Source organism: Hippopotamus amphibius, chromosome 2 (genome assembly GCF_030028045.1).
Source record: "Hippopotamus amphibius kiboko isolate mHipAmp2 chromosome 2, mHipAmp2.hap2, whole genome shotgun sequence".
Taxonomy (NCBI): Eukaryota; Metazoa; Chordata; class Mammalia; order Artiodactyla; family Hippopotamidae; genus Hippopotamus; species Hippopotamus amphibius.
Genome location: NC_080187.1, coordinates 192,587,245 through 192,600,428, shown reverse-complemented (window position 1 = coordinate 192,600,428; position 13,184 = coordinate 192,587,245). Strand labels below are relative to the sequence as shown.

Genomic DNA, 13,184 nt, shown 5'->3' with positions numbered 1-13,184 from the left:
AAAATTCAGGGTGTTCTGGATCAATGGGGGTACTAATAAACAGATCTATATTCCCTAATTAAGAAAAGATCACCTGTGTTCAGGGTTCTTTGCTTAAGAAGAAAAGGCTCCATATAACTCAGTTTAGTTCTTTTATACTTTCAGTTAAGATAATTACAATGAAAAAGTGTTGGTGCTTCCAAGTGGATAATCTTAACTTTTATTAAAATGGGCACATATAGAATTCTAAGATGTGCGCATTTAAAAAATTTTTTTGGAAAATACTTTATTCCAGGAATGGTGCTAGATTATAGTGGAATTAGCAAAAATTATAGTATCCCAAACATTTAACTATTATTTTATTTGGAATTGAATATTTCAGGGGAAATGCCAGGTAATTTCTGTTCCAGGTATTCAGTAAAAACAATGTGTTTTAAGAGCCATAGGGATATACTGTAGCAGGAGTAAATATTAAAGTGAACTCACTTGTTCACTAATATTATAGCATGTTCATTTATCAGATTCTTTGAGGTGAACTCCATAAGGGCAAGAGTCAAATCTGTGTCTCAGCTCTCCTAACTGCAAGGACCTCATGGACAGCGTATCTGTGCTCCAACTTGCCCTCTAGCCTTGATACTCTAATTTGCACTTCTCTTGATCCTTGTTTTCAATTCAGTTGTATTTTCTGTGTTATGGTGCACGTTTGCTCGTTCTCGCAGACCTTTCTGTGGAATGAAGCATGGAAGTCAAGTGTAAGTGCAAGCATCACGCGAAAAGAAACCAGTTGCAGGAGCACATCATTAGCATTGGTTTAAAGTGATCCGACATTTAGATGAGTTCCCATGAAGTCAGCAATCCATGTGTCCCAAACTCATCCAACAGAACTTTCTTCAGTGAAGAAAATGTTCTATATTTGTGCTGTCCAGTTATAGAACAGCCAGTAGCACCGTGTGCATACTGAGCGCTGGAAATGTGGCCAGTGCAACGGAGGAACTGAATGTTAAATTCTATTTAATTTTAATTAATTTAGATTTAAATAATCACATGTGACTTGTGGCTACCTTATTGGACAGTGCAGATGTAGCCTTTTCATTGTGGCTACATGATTGGGGTGGAAATGCTTATTTAAACCCTGCTCTTCCCCTAGGTCCCATTCTTCCTGCCTTCACTAGGAGGGACAGCCCCAAAATAACACTGAGCATCTTGCACCCCCTTGCTTGCCCCCACTCAGGCGTGACTTCTCTGATTGTTGAGTGTGGGCACAGTGAATGGTGTGCGTGACCTGGCACCTCCTTCCTTCCCTTTCTCTCTGGGCTCCGTCAGAGAGTACGGTTCTGCCCTGCTCATTCACAGTAGCAATTTTACAGAAGTAAATCCCCGTGGTGGAAGTAGCGGGAGGGTCCAGGTAGTTTCAAGCTTCCCGTGAGCTTCACCTATGGCTTGATGAGTCTGTCTAACAGGGATGTGAAGTATTAGCAAGCCCACTCGGCCCACAGACCTATAGCCTGGTCTCCGACAGCTTGATCAGTAACAAAGATGGTATATTTATCTCCATTGATCTCTGTCTGACTCCTACAATTATAGCTCTGTTGGTTTAATCTTTGGATAAGTGAGGAAGGGAGTCCTCCAAATGCCAAATACCACAGTGCCTCTTGATTAGGTCACTTTGTTCAAAATTTTTCCACGTGCAGCTACTATGAAACTGTTTTCAAGGGAAAATAAATGTTTCTATGGGTGAACTTCTGTAATCGCTTAGAAATGCTAATATACCTTCCTGCTCCCTGGCATCAGCTGGCGGGGGCTGTCAGAGAGCTTACATTTGGGGAGCAACAGTCACAGTTCTCTAAAAGAGACTCACTGCTGAGCTATTGCACTGAGGTGGGTGTTGGGAAACCAGATCATGAAGATCATGATAATAATAGCTCACCTTTATTGACTACGTGCCACATGCCAGACAGTATTACAAGCTCTTTATAGGACTTAACTCATTTAATCCTCTCATTAGCCCAATGACGGCAGGTTATGTACTATTATTGTTCCCATTTTACAGATAAGGAAATGGAGGCACAGTGCCATCAGATAGCTTATCAATAGGAGAGCCAGGAATTAAACTCCCTCTGGGTTTTAACCCCACTCTTTACTACTACCATATGCTGCTCCTGCCTCCATGAGAACCGTTGTCCTAATTACCTTGAGCCTGGGCTTCCAGAGTCAGGGCCTCTAGGCTTGGATGCTGGAAGTGAAGGGACCAGAGAATGTTGTACCCAATTCTGATGCATAACCTTTAGCCATCCAAACTGAAACTTTCTAACTTGAATTATGTCACCTTATCAGTACATTTTAAGCAAGGAAAGGAGCTTGCCTGAGATGGCCAGTTAGTTGGCATGTTCAAGTTACTCACCTTTGTTTTCCAGATAAGGAACTCCTACTGCATGCCCCCTGGACCCCTACCTTTTAAAAAAAATTCTCAAACACTTTTAGGCTGAATTTCCAGAGCTCTTAATTTTATGTTGGGACCAAGAAAAAAAATGTAGAGCATAATTCAGTTATCACAACGAGACTGACTTGTGTTAGAAGCACCAAGTAAACTGTGAGAAAAACACACTGCAGGGTTCTTGATAGTGCCAGACCCTGGACCCTGGGGGTCCAGGCATACCTTCCTCCTTTACTTGATAGCAGTGCTCTTGTCTTGTTTAGCTTTTCTTATCTGGTGGTAGAAATAAACATCTTACTGGACATGAGCATATTTGAACATCACATGAATTCAATTGTTTAGCTCATTTGAAAAAAAAGTCTACCCTTCATCCCCTCCACAAGAAGGTCTTCATGTTTTAGGTGTTTACAACAAGAAATTTTTGCTTTAAAATAAAGGCATTCTTCTGTTACAGGAACTGAAAATTTCATCTTAAGAAATTAAAGGGCTAGTTTGACCTAACTCTGGTCGTGCTTGTGGGCAGGCTTTGTCTCTCTTGACCCATCATCAGGGCATCTCACCCAGTCTTTTTAAAATTAATTAATTAATTAATTAATTTATGGCTGTGTTGCATCTTAGTTGCAGCACACGAGCTCTTTGCTGGGGGTGCACAAGCTTCTCTCTAGTTGTGGCACATGGGCTCAGTAGTTGTGGTGTGTGGGCTTAGTTGCCCTGTGGAATGTCAGATCTTAGTTCCCCGACCAGCGATCAAACCCGTGTCCCCTGCATTGGAAGGTGGATTCTTAACCAATGGACCACCAGGGAAATCCCTCATCCAGTGTTTTTAAGCACCATTTTTGCACATCCTTACAGGGAGGCTGTTTTGTGGTTTTTATTTATTTTAAGTTTTATAGCTTCAAGTCAGAGCTACTCTTTTTACTCTAATTGCTGAAATAAATCTTCCTTTTTTAAAAATATATGAGATATTCAACATGTATTTGTTGGATCTGAAATTTTAAATAAAAATATTAACTATAATCTTACACATTTTCATTTTTATGACTTCATTCTGATTTTTGCCCATACCAACATATTTTTCCATAAGTATACTCATACTGCATGAGTCATTTTGGATTTTTATTTTTGGACTGTAAAAGAATAAAAGATAATTTTGTAGTTGATAAAGAAAATAAAGAAGAATTCCATGTTTTAGAATGGCTTAAAAAAATGAGGGGAGATCCAAATATGGTGTTCCAATTAATTCTACAAATTTATCTTTCCATCAGGTTATGAATCAAATCCCAGTATTCTTTCACCATTGTAGTTTTGGTTTTTGAACACCAATGAAGCAAAATACTGTCTGTTTTTCATAGTTGTATTCCAGTGATTTGGTAGCCAACCAGAGGAAAGAGTATACATTTTGGGATCAGAGTTCTGAGTTCTAGTTCTAGCTTTGCCCTTTAAGCTCCACGCGGTTGTCTCCATGAGGCCATATGTATGACCTTAAATTGCTTGGAGCCTTGAGTTCCTCTATTAGATGTAATGAAACATTCACCATGACTTTGTAAAGGCTATGGGTGTTACATGAGTTAATTAAGCTCATCCAGTGGTTGTGAGGCCAGAAATGGCCTTCCCAGGTCTCTTATACACACAATGGGAACAATATCATCCCGTCATAGTGTTGTTGACAGAATAAGGTGATGCAGTTACAGCAGAGTGTTTTGTAAACCCTTAAACAATTGTACAGCTTTCAGGTGTTATAATCACTTGAGGTTTTGCTTCATTTGCTCTTTAATTCAACAGACATTAATTGTGCCTAATAAATCTAGGAGTCCAGTATCATTGGCGCTTAGAACTCAAAGATGTTCAAGGTTTCAAGGTTCCTCTGGCTGGTGTATTTGTTTCAGGTTTCCATGAAGCCCCTGCTTGGGCTTTTTGTTAACTCTGGAGGGTGGGAGAAGGGACACTGTGTTGAAAAACATTCCTGGGAGACATAGTTGAGCCTTTCCTGGGAGGGCATGGGGAAAAGGCACCAATAATTGACGGAAAAATGTACAAATGGGGGTCTAAGGAAGATGGGTGTGGTTGGAATTAACTGATGCCTGGCCCCCCGTGAGTTCCAATTATCACAGCTCCACTTCCCTGTGCTTCATTCCTGCTAATGCCTCTGTCTCTGGGGACCTGCCCTCCATTCCATCCAGAATATTCTGTTAGGCCCTGCCTCAACTACCAACCTGATATACTCCCTTTCTCATTTGCATTCCTCCCATAGCATTTTGTTAATAAGACACTTAGAACCGTGTCATAGTCTGCCTTTACCAATCTATAAAATCCTTGAAGGAAAGAAGTTTTTATTTAATTTAGTACTCCTGGCAGTATATGCCTTAGATTGCCTAGATTTGCATCCTGGTGCCCTACTTACTACGTGGCTGCAAACAAGTTACTGAACCTCTCTCGGCCTCACTTTGCTTATCTATAAAGTGCAGATAACAACAAGACCTACATTTAGTATTTCTTTGAGTTAAATATCAATAAAATATTGCTTGTAAGGCTAGTGGAATAGTGCCATACACGTAGTAGTACGTCTTCACCAAATTTTGGCTATTGGTATTATAAACACCTACAACTCAAACACAAGTTTCTGGATCAACTAGGAATTGGGTCCCTGAGAGATACTGAAGGGATCAGCTTAAGGAAGACTGACCTGAGACTCACAGAGTCATGGAGCTTGTTGGACCCTAAGACCACCCCTGTGTTGCTCCACTGCCTTTCCAGGACTAACAGGCTGTTACTGCAGCTCTCTTGCCATTCCTTTCAGAAGGACTACTGAGTGCATGTGGAAATAGGATGGCATGATGATGAGTGAGCTGGTCACTTATTCCCCTGGGTCCCCCGATGGCCCTGCCCTTCACACTTCCTCCTCAATTATAATGAATTTTAAAAATTTGAAGGGAGAAGTTAGCAAAAGGAAAGAACAAGGCTCAGCAGTGGGGCAGGGAGAACAGAGGAAGAATGAGGGGAGGCAGGACAGAGATCAGAGAGTGGGAAAACAGGAGGAAGGTTCAGAGGACATAGAGAAAGGGGACAATGGAGGTGACAGGAGGAGGCAGGAAAGGTAGAAGATAGGAAGGTAGAAGTCCCAGGTTCCCAGAGGGTAGAAAGAGCAGGAAGAGTTAGCCCAGAACCCAAGGGGTTTACAGTTCTCAGTTTATACCTCTAGGAAGTTGAGTCACTGCTCAAGAAAGAATCTAGTCACCAGGTGGCAGTGGTGCCTCAGTCACATGTCCTGAGCCAACAGTTCCTCCCCTTGTTTACAAAAATATGTGTTAAAGCAGCCGAGCTCAAAATTGAACAGTTATATTGGATAGTTCTTACCAGGCAGAGTTTTGAAAAAATCAACTCTAGGTACAAATGGGTATCTTTCTCTAAACTTCATAACTATTTTCAATCACGGATGACAGGAATTAGGCAATTCTGGATTTTGTTTGAAATGATCCTATTAAACTTGGGGAGGAGAACCATTGGACAAAGAGCCTGAAGCCCTACTGCTACCGTGCCTTATGCCTTTATTCATTGAAATTTAAATGTTAGAAATAAAGTTGAGGTAAAATTTCAAAACATTTTTTCACTTTAAACACAAGATGGGTAACTTTTGGCTCAAGAGGGGCACGCACTTTTCATGTGCTCTCTTCAGTGTAGGTTTCCTCTGGCCATATCGTTAGAAGTCAGAAAATAAATCATTTCTGCCTTGACAGGCATCTCTCACTCTTTCATCCAGAGTTGAGGAAGAGCCTTGATAGTGCAAACCCAGTTATTCTGTTAGGGGCTCGTCACCGAGTTGTTTTTTCTGTTCTGTTTCGTTACAACTTAGATAAAACTATATCCCTTCCCCCAACACATGCACCTACACCTTGCCTATTTTTGAGTTGAACATTTAAAAGCTTGAGACAATGAAATGATTGGGTGGATTCTAAATTTAACCTCTAGCATTTGAGAAAGGGACAGTTCTACTATTTAAAAAACAAAGGTAAGAAACGTTTATAGCTTTGGAACGTTGTATGTTTAGACAGAGCTAGAAAATTGTTAGGCTAATATGTCAAAATAAATTGCTAGAATTTTAGTCAGTTCTTTTTAGACATGCTCATCCTTCAGAATTTCATAAAAACCCTTATTTTAAAACCAACTTTGAAATTTCAAATAAACAATTTCACAATGTAGAAAGCTACCAGAATTCTAAAACTGAAGTGTGGTGGGTCATTTCCACAGCACAGATGGATGTCCGAAATGAATAATTTATCTCTGTGAAAGACCAGCTTCCCACCTCTGAATGTTTTCTGCTTTTACCGTGTTTTCTATTCTATCCTGCCCTCTTGCTTATCCCCTACTTTTCTTCTCTTTCCCTTTACTTACACACCACCATCTTTTTCTTTTCTCTTGTTTATCTTTTTAATTTTGTTTTTCCTTTAATCCTTTTCTCTTTTAAAAATTTCCTTGCCTCCCTTATTTTTGTCTATTGTTTTCAATTTCCTCCCTCCTACTTTACTTTTGTCTTTCCCCAATTTCTTTGCCTGCCCCCGCTCTTAACTGATAATCAAGGAATTAAAGTATGTGCATATAAGTATTTCCAATTATCTTATTCATGGGAGAAAGTTTTATATCTTCCATTAGTAATTAGCAAAGCAAGAAAATATAATTTTATATATTTCTATAAGAGATATATAAATTTTATATAGAAATATTTAAAAATTTTAAACATTTCTATTAAAAAAAGGTAAAGTGGCTATTAATTTATATGCTATCTCTGCCCTTGCCTTTGTTCTGATGGTCAAGGGTGTGCAGAGCAGGAACAAGGAAGTAGAGGGTGGGTTTGATTCAGGACATGTGGCAGAGAAGTGGAACAGAACTTCACCTCTCACTTTTTTCTAAGGCTCTGCTAGCTCATTAGTAGTGGGTGGCGGGGGGGGGGCAGTGATACAGTGTAGGAGGCTCTCAGTCAGTCTTCCCTCCTCAAGTATTCTTTCTCATGGTTTTTCAAAATAGGCTGATCTGCTTCTCCTATCAAGTAGTGAGCCACATGGCCTCTGTTATATTGAAACTGCTGAGCTTGATGGGTAAGTTATTATTAAGGTTAAAATAACTATTTAGATTGATTTTCAATTTATTTAAGAGTGATAGCTTTAGAAACAGGATCTGACTTAAACCTTGAACCTTATTCATAGATGTGGTATATGTATACAATGGAATATTACTCGGCCATAAAAATGAATGAAATAATGCCATTTGTAACAACATGGATGGACCTAGAGATTATCATACTAGGTGAAGTAAGTCAGACAGAGAAAGGCAAATATCATATGATATCACTTATATGTGGAACCTACAAAGAAGGACGCAAAGGAACTTATTTCAAAGCAGATATAGACTTGCAGACGTAGACTCACAGACGTAGAAAATAAACTTATGGTTACCAAAAGGGAATGGGGAAAGGGATAAGTTAGGGATGTGAGATTAACAGATACACACTATTACATATAAAATAGATAAACAACAAGGACCTACTGTATAACACAGGGAACTATATTCAATATCTTGTAAAAATCTATAATGGAAAAGAATCTGGAAAAGAGTGTATATATTCTTCATTGTATTTTCTTGGAAGAAATAAGACTAAATTGCAAAGTCCATTTGCTAATTACTTTGCAGATCTTGTGAAGCCTCTATTCTTTCTCTTGAATTTATTTATTTTAGAAACAGCAAGATAAACATATATAGGTAAGTAACTTTACATAGGGTCTTTTCACTGAGATTCCCTGGAAGGGTTCCCTGTTTTTAATTTCAAGTGATTCTCTAAGGAAAATGAGAGGAGTGGCTATTAAGATCCCTTGAAGAAAGAAGGACCGATGCTACTTTAGAAGGCAACTTTTGGAACTGGGTCAAATGAAGATGTAGAGAGAGAAGAGAGAAATGGAGTAGGATGCAGTTTTGACATTGATGCTAATTTGAAATTTAGTTATAGACCATATAGTAATTCTGTTTCAGTGGATTCAGTTTGTCTGTCTGACATAAAAACATTTATTGAATGCTTACATTTTAAAGATATTATATGTGTATTTTAGACGGATTTTATCATTTAATCCTGATGTAGGTACTACATAAGCCCTGTTGTATAGGTGAGAAAATGAAGGCTTCTAGTGACTGAAGAGTTCGTCCCAAACTTCCAAAGAGTAAAGCCAGGACTCAAACCTGGCAGTCTGACAAAAGAGCCCATTGTTTTAATCACTGCCTTCTAAATAAATGCTGTATTGAACTATTCAAATAGAGTTCAGCCTGTGTGATCCTACCCTTGGTTTAGACAGAAGCTAAAATAGTGCCAAGAGAGAAATTTATAGCAATACATGTATATACTTGAAAAGAGAAAAAGTCTCAAATCAATTATCTAATCTTCCATCTCATGAACCTAGAAAATAGAAAAATAAACCCAAAGCAAGCAGAAGGAAGGAGATAAAGAGCAGAAATCAATGAATTTGAAAATAGAAAAAAATAGAGAAAAATCAGCAAAACAAAGAGCTAGTTCTTTGAAAACATCAATAAAATAGGCAAACTTTTAAGAAGACTGGGAAAGAGAAGAAGAGAGAAGACACAAGTTAACAATATCATGAATGAACCAGGGGATATTATGACAGATCCTGAAGTCATCAAAAGGTTTTGGAAATACTACAAACAACTCTATACACATTAAGTTAACAACATAGGTAAAATGGACCACTTCATCGAAAAACAAGCTATCAGAAACCATCCAATACGAAATGGATGATTTGAATAGCCCTATAACTATTAAGAAAACTGAATTCAAATTTAAAACATAAAATTATAAAACCTTTAGAGAAAAATATAGTAGAAAATCTTCAAGTCTTAAGGCTAGTCTAAGAGTTCTTAGATTTGATCCCCAAAGCATCATACATAAAAGGAAAATTTGACAAACTGGACTTCATCAAATTAAAAATTCTTTCTGCGCAAAAGACCCTATTAAGAGGATGAAAAAATAAGCTACAGGCCTGGAAAAAAGATTTGCAACCTATCTACCTGACAAAGGACTTGTATCTTGAATACATTAAAAATACTCAAAACTCCACAGTAAAAAAAAAAAAAATCCAAACAATCCAATTAGAAAATTGGCAAATGGCAATTCACCAAAGATGACATACAAATGGCAAATAAGCACATGAAAAGAGATTCAACATTAGCCATTAGGGATATTAAAATTAAAACCCCTATGACATATCACTTCACACCTATCAGAATAGCTAAAATAAAAAAATAGAACTCTAAAGGCTGGCAAGGATGTTGAGAAACAGGATCACTCACACATTGCTGATGAGAATGTAAAATGCTACCATCACTCTGGAAAACAAGTTTGGCAGTTTCTTAAAAAACTAAACATGTAACTACCATATAACCCAGCAATTTCATTCCCAGGCATTTATCCCAGAGGAATGACTTATGTTTACACAAAAATTATATACAAATGTTTAGAGTAGCTTTATTTGTAATATCCAAAAACTAGAAACAACTTATATGTCCTTCAAGAGGTGAGTGGTTGAACCAACTGTGGTGTATCTATATCGTGGACTATTACTGAGCAATAAAAAGGAGTGAACTACTGACAGATGCAACAACCTGGATGAATCTTCACAGAATCACGTGGAGTGGGAAAAAAACCAATCTCAAAGGGTCACATACTGTATTATTTCATTTATATAACATATCTATAAAATTAGAGAAGTGGACAACAGATTAGGGGTTGCTGAGAGTTAAAGATGGATTGGAAGAGGCAGGGAAGTAGGTGTGTCCATAAAGGGAGACCAAAGGAATCCTTGTGGTGACTGAAATGTTCTGTATCTTGACTGTCAATGTCAGTATTCTGGTTGTGATATTGTGATATAGTTTTGTGAGATCATACCATAGGGGAAATTGAGTAAAGGGTACAAAGGATCTTTCTGTATTGTTTCTTATGCTGAAAATCATTTTGAAGTTTATCAAGATACTGAGGCAGATTAAGGATGAGTATGGCACAATACTGAAGGTACTCGTATTAATCAGGAATTTGGGGGAAAAATTTTATCAATAAGGCCTGTATGTGGTTATTCTTCCCCTTTAGTTTCCATATCTGAAGGTGGAAGTGAGAATCCTGAGGAAGTAACTTAACATGATAATGAACTTTGATGAGTGACAGGATGTATGGAGTAGGATTAAGGAACAAGAGCTGTCTGGTCCAGTTGGTGTGACTGACTATTTCAGTTATTTGAAAAGTTGTTTAAATGACTGAACTCACTTGTTCTTTAACCTCAATACCACTGTCTCACTCTTGTCCATCAAGCCCAGCTCAATATCTGCCTCAATTATGAAGTTATTCTTGACTGTCTCAATCCCTACTCATCTCTGCCTCCTACGAATTGATAGATTTAGATCAATTACTTTTAAACAAAGTCATTTCAATTATACATTCAATGTAATGTTTCCTGCAGAAAGCTGTTTCACCAATGGGTATTCCTTGGGTTGGGTTCAAATTGTTATAACATCATTGTGAAACTCACTCATGGGAAGTTTAGATTAAATGCAGTCTCAGGTTTCTACTCAGTTCTCTAAATTTGATTATTTCATGGTTTGGTATGTACTTCCAAAAGATGATATTTGCTTTTTTGCCTACCACTTGTTTCCCTCAAGAGGACAATAACCTTCAGGGGCTTCACTGAGTTTCATGGGTGACTATGGGATATATTCAATCAATATTTGTTGACCTAATTAACCCACGACTAAACATTTCCATAAAGACAACTCTCAGAGATAATCTTAAGCTACGGTAGAAGAGAATTTGGTTGAACTCAGTGAGGAAACTGGCATCACAAACTCTTTAAATATAAGACTTGAGTGGTGGCCATAGAATCTTCACTGCTGGTCATTTTATGAATACCAGTGAGCCATCTGTCCAATGTATGTGTAGTCTTTTTTTTTTTTTAAGAGCTTTTATTGAGATACAGCTAACATACAATAAACTGCATATATTCAGAGTGTACAATTTGGTATCCCAATCTCCCAATTTATTCCCCCCCAACCCTCCCCGCTTCCCCCACTTGGTGTCCATATGTTTGTTCTCTACACCTGTGGCTCTATTTCTGCATTGCACACCGGTTGAATTGTACCATTTTTCTATATGTATATGTGATCTTGCCTGGAAGAAGATGACCGGCTCACTGTGATTTACTTAATTCCTGTCTAGTTGTATAATTCTAGACTTATGGGATTCTTGGCTGGATTCTCCAAGAAAAAGAAAGCTGTATTCATTTTCCCATTTGAATTTCAGCTACTGTGAAATTAGCCATGACCATCTCTTACAAGTAAATCTCCTACATACATAGCAGACTCTAGAGTGATACTGGCTTCCTTTATTTGGCAACCATGTTCCTATTCCTAATGTGTTTTGTAACTCATGCATGATGTCTAAGTAGGTTCGAATGAGAGCATATTTATTACGTCCTCTGTTTTTTTTAAAATAGCAAAACAGATCACTCTGTTGTTATACAGATGTGCCGTGGGTGGAATGCCAACTCTTAGGAGCCTGCAAAGCCCTGTCCACTTTCCTGAGAGAGTGTGGGAGGTGTGAATGACATTTAGAGGGAGTTTCTTGAATCTCTTTTGTTGAATTTTGCATGTGCTGAAATTGCTGAAATGTCCCTGATTGCTTTGTGTAAGATGCTGTTGGGCTGTTTCATTTAAAAGTTCATACCGTGTCAATTAATTTCACAGGGAAACGAACCTTAAAGTGCGCCACGCGCTATTGATTACCTCAGAACTTGGAGCAGATATGAGTAGACTTGGGAATTTTGATGGTAAGTGTTTAAAACTGACAAACAAAAATCTCAAAACCAAAAAGCTTTTGTAACAAAATAATGTAACAAAGTAATTATATGAAATTCAATTTATGTTTCCTTTTATTGGGTGGAAGAATATAAAATTCTCCAGGCATCAAAGCCTGTAATCTCTTCTCACCCTAAAGAGTAAAAGTGTTTACCAAGGGGAGAATGGCTTTATCAGTTCATCCGTTCCTTTCATGCTTGTTTCCTCTTCTCTAGCTCTCCTTCCCTGTAGTCCCACAATACCCTTCACTTGGCTGATCTGGGTCTCCCTGGAGCCTTATGCAGACTTGCGGAGGATGAATACAGACCACACTCTTATTTCTAGCTTTAACCAGCCATCCATTCTCTGGCTCCATAATGGAGACCAAACACTAGACTGCAGACTTCATGAAGACAGTAATCCTGACTCATGTATTTCTATGTCTTGCTGAGTGCCTGGTATAATGTCTTAAAGATAGCAAGTGTTCGAGAAGAGTATTCTGAGTTATGAGTCAGTTGGTCAGCTGTTGCCCTGCTTTTGTTATCACCATCTTCACATCATTCAACCCAGTCCCCCGCTCCACAGCATGGTCTCTCCTGCCCGTTCTATTCCAGCTGTGTCTTGTTCTTTTTTGTTAAATCTGTCACAGAGAAACAAAATCTTTCAAGTCAAAGGAGAGAGCCATTAATGGTAGGACTCTAGGCACCCTGACAGACTGTGGGAGAATCTTTGAGGTCTTTCTGGTACCCCTCAATTGTCTCTTGCTTTACACACTTATATGTCTGGCCTTGAATATCAGTATTTCCCTACAGATTGGTTTTATTTATTAACAAATATTTATGAGTTTGAGACTATCTTTCACAATGTTTTCTTTGGAATCCACTAAAGGAAAATGTGG

At 38.2% G+C, this 13,184-nt stretch overlaps 1 protein-coding gene across 1 annotated transcript in view; it reads left to right on the top strand.

Moving 5' to 3' along the window:
- ATP8B4 (ATPase phospholipid transporting 8B4 (putative)) overlaps nucleotides 1-13,184 on the top strand; it is a 234,626-nt gene that overhangs the window by 105,322 nt on the left and 116,120 nt on the right. The window contains exons 8-9 of the mRNA XM_057724273.1: nucleotides 7,433-7,503; nucleotides 12,197-12,279. Coding sequence (XP_057580256.1) covers nucleotides 7,433-7,503; nucleotides 12,197-12,279 — 154 coding nt within the window. The remainder of the gene's footprint in view (nucleotides 1-7,432; nucleotides 7,504-12,196; nucleotides 12,280-13,184) is intronic.